Source organism: Phragmites australis, chromosome 14, assembly GCF_958298935.1.
Source record: "Phragmites australis chromosome 14, lpPhrAust1.1, whole genome shotgun sequence".
Lineage (NCBI taxonomy): Eukaryota > Viridiplantae > Streptophyta > Magnoliopsida > Poales > Poaceae > Phragmites > Phragmites australis.
In genome coordinates, this window is record NC_084934.1 from 30128689 (window position 1) to 30139113 (window position 10425).

Sequence of the window (10425 nt, forward strand, 5' to 3'; positions counted from 1 at the left end):
TCAGCTACACGTTAAAAACTCGCTGTTATTGGTATCTTTCAGACGACTGTAAGTAGGAGAAAAATGAAAAAAATCTCTCGGCTGAATCCGAATCATCGCCAGCGCACAAAAAAAAGCGAGGAGCTGGCTAGAATATTTCGAGATGCAGTGGCATGATTCGATTGAAGCCATTGCCTCGGTACGTGTTGAATTTTTCTCGACGCAAAGATAAGCACTGATTAACCCTCTGAAAATCAACTCCGGACGGGGCAAAACTCTTCGGAAAACACTTTATTTCTACCTCGTGTGTGTGCGGGGTGCTATGAATATTCTAACAGAAGCCCTTTCAAACTTGCCCAGCTGTGAAATGTTAAACGAATCGGAAAAACTAAAGGAAGGATCGTACAGTAGTATTAGAGCAGATTAAGCAGCATCATTAGCAAGTTAATTAATCAGTAGCATTAGGACAGGCAGGCAATTACTCCGGCCTAATTGCAGGGTAGCTAAGTGAGAGCGAGCTAGCTACCGTGCAGTGCAGGAGAGGGGCTTGTGCGGCAAGCTGCCTTGCACCCGCACGCACGGCACTCCCCTCGAAGCTTATATAACCGACCCACCCCACCCCTCGCCTCCCCCCGTCCCTTCTCCTAAACCCATCCCTTCTCCAATCCATTCACACGCATACCCTCTTCTCCCAGCTGCAGATTCGATTAGTTTGGTTGTCTTGCTAGCTAGGTAGCTAGCTCCATTTCTGCAGGTTCTTCATCAGCTTAGAGGTGAAGGAAGCAGGAAATTAAGGAAGCGTACAAGGAGCCATGTCGGAGGTGTCGGTGATCAACCAGGAGGAGGAGGAGCCGCGGCTGGACCTGCCACCGGGGTTCCGGTTCCACCCCACCGACGAGGAGGTGGTGTCCCACTACCTCGCCCCCAAGGCGCTCGACCGCCGCTTCTCCTGCATCGTCATCGCCGACGTCGACCTCAACAAGATCGAGCCATGGGATCTCCCAGGTAAGCAGCCTGGCTAGCTTAATTCCCCCATCTTGAGTTCTGAATTCTGGTCCTTGATCCTGGATTGACGGTGGCGCAGGCAAGGCGAAGATGGGGGAGAAAGAGTGGTACTTCTTCTGCCACAAGGACCGCAAGTACCCGACGGGGATGCGCACCAATCGCGCCACGGCTAGCGGGTACTGGAAGGCGACGGGCAAGGACAAGGAGATCTTCCGCGGCCGCGGCGTCCTCGTCGGCATGAAGAAGACGCTCGTCTTCTACCTCGGCCGCGCCCCCCGCGGCGAGAAGTCGCCGTGGGTCATGCACGAGTACCGCCTCGAGGGCAAGCTGCCGCCTCACCTCCCCCGCGCAGCCAAGGTGAATTCTCCTTCCATTTTCCATCTCCTTTTGATTATCTCATCATGATCAATCTGTATGCACCGGCCGGATGATGACGAGCTGCCGGCTTCATGTCTGGGCCTGGCCGGCTGGACCACGCGACGCGCTCGCATGTCAAGCTCTCTTTTTTTTTTTCTCCCCTCCTCCCTGATATTCTTTTCAACGTGTTGCGTGCAGGACGAATGGGCCGTGTGTCGCGTGTTCAACAAAGACTTGGCGGCTAAGACTGGCCAAATGGCGCCGGCCGCCGGCATGGAGCGGAGCAACTCCCTCGTCTTCCTCGACGACTTCCTCGGCGCTGCCGACCTGCCGCCGCTCATGGACTCGCCGTTCGCCGTGGACGACCTCATCGACTTCGAGTGCGCCGCTGCAGGAACTTCCAACTCCGGCGCCGCGGCGAGCATGAGCAGCAGCAGCGGCTACCAAGTCAAGGCGGAGCAGCAGAACCAGCCGCAGCTGCTCCAGGACCCCTACTACTTCTCCCTGCCGGCCGGCGGGTACTTGCACCAAGCCGGGGATCAGGCGATACGGAGGCACTGCAAGGCGGAGGCGCCGGCGCTGCTGAGCCCGTCGCGCGACGAGGGCGCGGACATGGTGTCGAGGCAACTGTACCCGGAGCTGGACGACCTCACGGTCACGGACTACTCCAACATGTGGAAATTCTAGCAGAAGGCCTCGCCGGAGCAGGAGTAGCTGCTAGACATATGCTATATAGCTACTAGTTTGATTCCGTTGCAAGCTATTGCTGCTCGATTATTAGTTGATTTATTAACTTACAGTTGATGAGGTTTGGGTTCATCAGCTGATGAGATCCAGTCGGGTGATGCGTGCAAGGCCTTTAGGGGAATTGAAGACCGCGCGAGCTGATCGATCAGGTCTGATCAAGCTGTCCAGACCGGCCACCAGCGTCGTCGATGATGGCCTCCTCTCCTGCAGGTTGAATTATTGGTTGGTTAATCTTCATTAGGGTGTAACCGCGTCTTGGTTCATGCATGCATGTGTACATAGCCATCTCGTTGGCTGCAGATTAGTGATTTAACTAGTTGAGTCATCAGACATATATTATACGTACTCCCTTAAGTGTTGTTGGTTGGTTGATTATTCGATGTGATTATTGTGTGTTGAGCTCGATCCATCGATCGCTGCCCGGCTCGATCGTGCGTAATGGTTGTATCGAACTACCCCCGTGTAATTTAAATGTACTCCATCCATCGATCAACCTAAACATGTGACGATTTTAACCTTTAATTCCCCATCAAATGACATGCATTAGTTGCGCATTTCATCGATCAATCTGCTTGTTGGTGCGATGCGATCCCGTGTGCATGATTAGAAGACGAGGTCCTGATATATCGACCCCTTCCGAAATCGGCCAAGAAGCATGGGGCCTCGTCAGCTGTCGCTCACGAATCGACCCGTTTTGCTGGACCAGCCAACGATTCCAAGCCTCCATGGCCGATCGAGTCCTTATCACGGGACCCAGTTGGACATGCAACAGCGTCAGTGAACACGAGCTTGCCGGTCCGATCTTTGTAAGACGAAGCTCATGGGCGCCGGTGCGCGGTGTCTGGCCTGTGGTTTTGCTTGTGCGCATGCCAAATTGCTGGTCGGTTCCAGATCGATCGCTTCGCCTTGGCTTGCTTTCCATGAGACGCAACGAGGCTTGCGGCGAGGGACCAAAGGAGAGCGGCACGAGGCCGGCCGGGCTTGGCGCGCGCGAGCCCGAGCCCTCCACACGCCTCGCTTCGTGCAATGAAACCCGGCAAAAGCCCTGCCCGCGCCTGCTCTTGTTCTCATTTCTCGTCACGTCAGATGGCCACAGGCTCACGGTGGATTTCATCGCAAAAAATTTGGCAATCTGTCCTTGACGCGGAGCCTCTGATCCTAGGATGCATGTGATGAGTTGTTGTAAATTGTAGCTTGATCTTGATGTGCATGACGATGTTGCTTTCGGATTGATGATTGGGGATAGACGGGGCCCTTCCTCCTTCGCTGGTGCTGCCAATATAATACCAAAGACTGCGAGTTGGATTTCGTCGAGAGGATCAAGTATCATTGCCGATGAGACAAGATTATCGCACAATTGATGTGGGGCACACTTTCTTTATTAACGCGACCCCCTTTTGTCCTAACAATTTGTTTATTTTCTCATTGTGATAGTACTCTACTAGGATACTCCATTGGGGAATCATTGTGTGATGAGTGGCCGGCTGGCTACCCAAATTGAACTACAGAAGAAAAAAACAAAGCACCGGATCGCATCGATCAGAATGTGATTTGTGGCTAAACACAGAGACGAGTAGTGATCTGATCTGATCGCTTGTAATGTGCCACACGCAGCTGGACCCTCACCTCTTTCTCCAAATTTGTTGATGAAAGAGAAGATGTCTTTTGTGAATAAAGTGCAATGAGAGTTTCTTCTATAGAGAAAACTCAGTTTTGGAGAAGAAGTGGAAAGAAGAAAAAACCTAAAACGTATTGATAGTAAAAAAAGATTGATCCCTTGCATAGGTGGACCGAACAATAGGACGAGGTAGCGCGGCCGCCCTATCTTCATAGCGGTGAGATCTCCATGTCGACCACTTTTCATCATATTTTTCATCCTTGGTGACACTGATTCATGGTTGAGCGGGTGACTCTGTCCTAACTATATTTTTAGGTTAGATCCGCTATTGTTCCCCTGATATAGTGGCCAATGGTTTATATCTATAGTGTTATTTATGGTGTAAATATACAAGTATACTCTTATAGCGATAGTGATACAAGCTATCACTACACCGTAGAGATCTAAGGCCGGTTGAATCGCACAATTCGAACATAGGTAGAATATTTTTATCCTGCTCAGAAGATATTATCTATTATGACTAATACAGTAGTGCAAGTGGTACTAGAAACGTAGTACCCAGCCGGTTGTTAATTACGGCACCGTATTGTCCCAGGAAGTCAGGGTGACCACCACTTATACCGGCATTAAATGTCGGTTACTTCATGTCAAACCGATTACTTTTGGTGTTCTCTTTTTATTGATATTCTCTCCAGAGTACAATTGATTTCTCTATCTCCAGAGTACAACTGCTTTCTCTTTCTACAGTGAGTCCGGAACCCGAGAGCTCTGAAAAAACTCTTGAAGCGTCCTCTTAGTATTATTTGTGAACTACGGTATTTGCCCCCAACAAAACTCAAGTACTCCATTATTGGAACGGAGATAGATGCCTCGTCGTCTCATCACATTCATGCAAGAACAAAACAAGACCGTGCCCTACATGGCTCTCATCATACAACAAGCACAGGAGAAAAAAAAAACGACTGACGACTCTGCGTTCATGGCTACAACTCTGACATGACTCACCAACGACCTCTGAAAAGAACCGTGACAGGATCGAGAGCATGGCAGCTTGCTGTGCCATACATACATAGTATAGGTCACTTTCGATCGAACGCTCAAGGTTTGGTTTCAAGCTGACATCTGAAATGAATAAAACTTGGCCATTTGTAAATGTTTTTCAACCCAATTAAATCGAGTATCGATCCCGGCCACAATTGCCATCAAGTTCACGTCCTGGGCAAGACGAAAACAGCGAGGAGTTGGTGTCTTGAAGCAGAGGATTCCTCGATTTCAGCAGAACTAGCTAGTCCGTACGTGTTTCTGATCTTTTTCTGTCTTCCAATGTACTTAACACGATAATGCGCCTGCCCTTCTAGAAAAAGTAGAGCTAAACATCTTTATATTTGCTGAGATATTGATGCATGTACTGTACGTAGGCAGCTGTAGTGCAAGTTACAAGGCACTAGCTCCTTTGATCGTACTACTACACTACTGATAGATCATATCCTTGGTTGAGAAGATAATCCGGCGACTCCTATCCAGTTTGGTATATGTTGCTTTAGGACAGTCTGAAATCTGAATGTGCCTCGAATGGTAGATTTCCTCTACTTGGGTTGAGTCCACACAAAATACACACTCCAAACTAAAGGAGTTATGTTATGTGTGTGCGAGAGAGAGAGAGAGAGAGAGAGAGAGAGAGAGAGAGAGAGAGAGAGAGAGAGAGAGAGAGAGAGAGAGATTCAAAGAAACCACAGGAGTAGTGCTTCTTTTGAGTCCACATTGAAGCTAGATAAGGGTGACAAAGTCAGGAAAATATTTTCAAACATATTCAGAGTCTGATCTGGATGTAAGGACTTATATATATATTCCTTTATTTGATAATGAAAATAGGGTTTTCCGTTTTTGAAAAATACAGGTGTTGACGTGTGAACATAATTTACTCCTTTTTTAACGCAACTTATTAGCAGCTTGCGTAATGTTTGGATTAACCACATGGTAACACGGTTCTTGTGGTTACAGCAACGACGTAACGGTTTTGATGGCAGATTGACTGACGATGCAAGGTCCGTTAGGCCACGGAAGAAAGTTGAGGACTCGACGCATCGTGGATGTGGCGTCACGCCACGCGTGTCGAGTGGGCTAGTTTAATCGACGCCCACGTCCGCGTCTGCTGTTGCTCCACGTGGCTGGGCCGCGTGGACCGATGGGGTCGTCTCCTATTGGCTGCTCTGGTCTTTGTGTCCAAGGAAAAAAATTCCCTACGACCGGTTGATGATTAGATGCCAGTGGGCCATGCGTGTCTGTACCAGAAACGACGAGGGAATGTATGCAGAGGTGGACCCTTGTAATTTCAATACGTCCATTGCATGTTCGGTTTCAATTTCAACTAGCAAGATGCCACGGGCTAATAGTATTGCCACGGACTAATAGTATGACTAATTTTGTAATATTTTATCATGATAATATTTGATTAATTGTATTTTATATCTAATATTTATTTTTTATTTTTTGAATGAATTGCATAAAACTACCGGTATTGTACCATTTATAACACAAAACTATAAGTATTGTGTCTAGTAACATAAAACTGTAAGTATTATACATTAATTTCACACAAAAACCGATTTTAATTAGATTCACCTAAAATATTTTTATGTTTCTCTAAAAATCCTAGAAATCTTAGAAATTATTTCCGACCCTAGCGTGACTAGTCTCGCTATAATATTTTATCATGATAGCATTTGATTAATTGTATTTTACATGGACTATTTATTTAGATATTTATTTTTTTAAATAATTTGATTTTTTTAACACTATATTTGATTTGGATCTTTTTTTCCTATTCTAACCCAATTTTGATTATTATTTATTTTGACTCTTTATTTAAATATCTTCCTTCCCAAACCGTAGGGAAGTCGAACTACTAATTTTCATAATTTTTAATTCCGAATTTAGTTATTTATTAATTGTATTTGATATATATTATTTGATTTAATCTAAACCGTTAAATGTTTATAATAATAATTAGTCTAAATTCTTTTTTTAGATTAACATGGTAATTTAGTGACATTGTGAGTGAACATGGTGTTTATTTTCTCCCTCAAATATTAAGATAAGAGATGGCTGTCACATGAGTAAAAGAAAGCCAAAGAAATGACTGGCTGATATTTTTTCCACTGATTATTTTTTTGGGGGATTTCTGACGGGCCTTGGAGCCAAAAAATTCTATCTACTCGTCAGTTTTGTATGTATCAGGAAGAAAATAGGCACCTAAGTTTCAAAAAAAAAAAAATCAGAATAGATTCAGAGGGCGTGTACATCCAGACACGTCCCTTCAACCGAGTTATGCTCAGTTTCTTACGATGAGCCAGTCCTCGCAGCTGATCAATTATCTTGTCAAGCTTAGAAAAGCATACAAATATATTAACGTATACTAGTGTTTGGTGGGACCACAAGTTGGTACTATGTCCGTGCTACTCCTGAATAATGTTGCAGGTGATATTTTTTGCAATGAATGCTAGCAAAAGGTGCAAGATAGGAAAAGTGCAAGGCATCAAGCTATTTGCAGTTAGCTAGTAACTTAAAATCAATCACCAAACACATATGCTTGGCTTGCATGAAACATCTAACGATCATAAAGCTAAGCATTCTTCACATGGCTTAATACAGTACCAGTCTTCTAAACTACTTGATGAGCCGTGCCTGTCCTTATCTCGCCGCAAATCAGGACCACCCATTGCATCACTAGGAGTGCCCTAAAACATTGGGGAAGAAGAGGGGACAAGGCCTTTAGTATATTTTAGAGTGTACACAAAGTCCATGCATGCAGTAGTATTTGTCCTTCTGCACCGTATTTGTGCAAATGCTTAGCTACCTCAAACTAAGTGCTCAACCAAGTTGATCCGGTTTAATTTGATACACAATGAACCTACCTTCTCTCCTGTTTTTTTTTTTCCCGTCCATGTGGTTTGGTGCGTGCATTATATTGGTCATTGTCAGCGAGTGATCAGGTGAAGGGAACCTAGTCAAGTGATATTTTTGTCCATGGTCGTTCATCGGAAGCAAGTCCATGGAATTAATGACGGCTAATTTCGGTTCTCATGTCCCAGTCAATATGCAGCGCAAGTAAATGAGAGCGATTCATGGGCGTGCCAGAGAAAACATCCAAGGCTTCAAGTGAGTTCCTGAAAGCGAATGTAGGGTGTATCTCGTTTTGAAAAAGTCAAGTTTTATAAGTTTTGATTGGCGATTAGTCAAATTATATGTATATTTAATACACATAAGTTGGTTTAATAGATTTGTATTTCAAAATACTTTTTAATGAAATATTGATTTTATAGCAATTGGTAATATACTAGCGCATCAACCCGTGCAACTGTACATGTTAGAAATTTAGCTTACGGCTGAATTGTAGATATTTGTGTTAATAATAGTTGTATGCTAAAATATATCAACTATTTATTTTTAAATATTAGAATATATAATATATAAATATTTTTTCATAATATTGGAATCATTTTTATCATTTGTGAATAGATCTAATTTATAATTTTCATTTTATGTGTTATACAAATTGATTTTTATTTGTTTCTTGATTTTTTGAAATTATTATTATTTTTAATGTCGTCACCGTATCTCATATTATTTTTTAAAATACATTATAAATTCTTTGATATTATTTTTGTGTGATAATCCGTAATATGTTTGCGTTATGTTGTTTTAATTTTGTAATGTTTGATTATAATTGATTTGGAAAAGTGTGTTGATTGCTAACGTAACTAAGTTAGAATTTGTTAACTTAAACTTGTTGAACAAATGGTATCTACAACCAAAAAAAGGAAGGAAAAGTAAGGCAAGAATTAGTCTTGGAGCTGGACTCTATGATTTGTTTTTTAATCTTTTATGTTGTTTCGTCTGGTTGTTGATCTATGGTTATAGTTAGTCAATCAATTAATTCAACGGTTGAATATTTTACTTTTTTATGAGAATTTATAGGATTTTTTTAGGATTAACGTGGAAGCACCAAAAGAAACCTTCTATTAGTAAATATAAGATTGTAAGAGAAATTAACGTTTAAAGTTTATTTTCGATGGTTTTTTCGAAGCAAGATACGACTATATTTATGGACGGAGAGAACCCCCTAATCTTTGTGATAGATACTGTATTTCTTTTCTTTGCAGCGAGTCAAACACAGCCTAAAAAATTCATGTACGAGGAGTTGGGGATATGGTCGACTCGGTCTCCTGCTGGCCTGGCCTGGCCTGGCACGTGTGACATTGAGTGTGCCACTTGGGCACTCCTGATGGCGCCCTTTCGTTGCCCTCCGGTTAACAAGTGGCGCGCACACGGGGCATATGCATGCATCCACCCGTGACAGCATCCATCAACTGCATGCATGCAGCGCTAGATAGCTAGCTGGCCAAATCGTTTCGAGAGTTTGAGAAGCAAGGGCTTCAATTTTTTAAATTTTTATTTCTTTAGCAGTGGTGTTTTCCGTAACCATAAGCGATCGAGGAAATTAAACATGCGCGGATGAGCCTAGTTAAGGCAATAATAATCTATGTACAAAACGGGTATGTGGTGTGATAAATCCCTTTCGATATATGAGACAATGCAGTGTTTAATTTGGGTCGAAAAGGAGAATATTCCAAGCCCTTGCGCTCAAGACCGCTCATTTACGTCGATGAGTCAAGATCATGCGTTAGCGTGCATTAAGTAGAACCATTAAGCAGATGAGTTAGCGTGCGCAAGGACATGCCGATCACATTTTCCGTCGAAGAGAAAAAGATTAGGTTGTGCTTTGAGCGGTGCATGCATCCGTTGATGGCTGCAGAGAGGTGTTCAGTCAAGGCACTCAAGAAATGCTAATTTGCCGAGCCCTTGACCCGCCTGAAAACTTGCAGGAATGGACAGCACACACCTGAAAACCTCCAGAAATGGTTAATTATCGACGAGTTTGTCATGATGAGCACAAGCATATTCGTGTGGGTGCAATGATCAGCAGCATCTAATTATAATCAGAGCACGGAAAATTCAGCGGTAACGACCTCGACAAGATGTGTGTACGCAAGGTAAGCGACGACACTGGGATATAGCTGGATCGGATGAGATGACCACAAGCACAAGTGACAAGAGAGAAAGCTTTATTTCGGCAAGCTTTACTAGTTTGCTATCGATCTTTTCGGCATCGGATACGACGTTCACCGGTACCCCATCATCGCATTCACAGGTGACAGGTGGTAGTAGTAGTGCCGGTGTGATAGATGCATGCACGGCGGAGGCAGCCGGACCCACGGCCGTAGTAGTGGCTGCAACGCGGAGGGAGGGAGGGAGGCGTCCTGATCCGAACAACATGCCGGCCGGCCGGCCGGAAATGCGAGTCAAAAGGTCAATCGATCGATCGGATCGTAGGCGTGGACGGAGGGGATCAAGTAAGCGTGAAGTGAGCTGAGCTTTGCTGGACTCAGCTGAGCTCACTACTGGCTTGTCCAGCACTGGATAATGTTAAAAGGCTTAGGCTGGCTATCTGTATACAATATATACTAGGATGGAGAGGCCCATGCAGCGCTAGCTGCAGCAATGCAGAAAGCAGGGGAGGTGCTAGAGGACTGGGACTTTCGCACCTACCAGTTGACTGGCTGTTTATACTCCAAGATGGTAGTGCATGGTGGTGTGCATGCAAAAATACAGAAAAAAGATTTGTTTTATTTTATTTTGAGGGAAAATACAGAAAGAAG

General features: G+C 44.3%; 1 protein-coding gene across 1 annotated transcript; it reads left to right on the forward strand.

Annotated features, from left to right (window-relative positions):
- The first annotated feature begins 598 nt into the window (after nt 1-598).
- On the forward strand, nt 599-2433 carry LOC133891140 (NAC domain-containing protein 92-like). Its single transcript, XM_062331864.1, has 3 exons — nt 599-984; nt 1064-1341; nt 1540-2433. The coding sequence occupies exons 1-3, from the start codon at nt 792-794 to the stop codon at nt 2026-2028; spliced, it is 960 nt and encodes a 319-aa protein (XP_062187848.1). The 5' UTR covers nt 599-791; the 3' UTR covers nt 2029-2433.
- Nucleotides 2434-10425: the final 7992 nt, after the last annotated feature.

Excerpts from the sequence above, each read along its gene's own strand:
- LOC133891140 (XM_062331864.1), top strand. The coding sequence starts at position 792 with ATGTCGGAGGTGTCGGTGATCAACCAGGAGGAGGAGGAGCCGCGGCTG. Across the intron at positions 985-1,063 it reads CGAGCCATGGGATCTCCCAG|GCAAGGCGAAGATGGGGGAG; the intron begins GTAAGCAGCCTG and ends ACGGTGGCGCAG. Across the intron at positions 1,342-1,539 it reads ACCTCCCCCGCGCAGCCAAG|GACGAATGGGCCGTGTGTCG; the intron begins GTGAATTCTCCT and ends TGTTGCGTGCAG.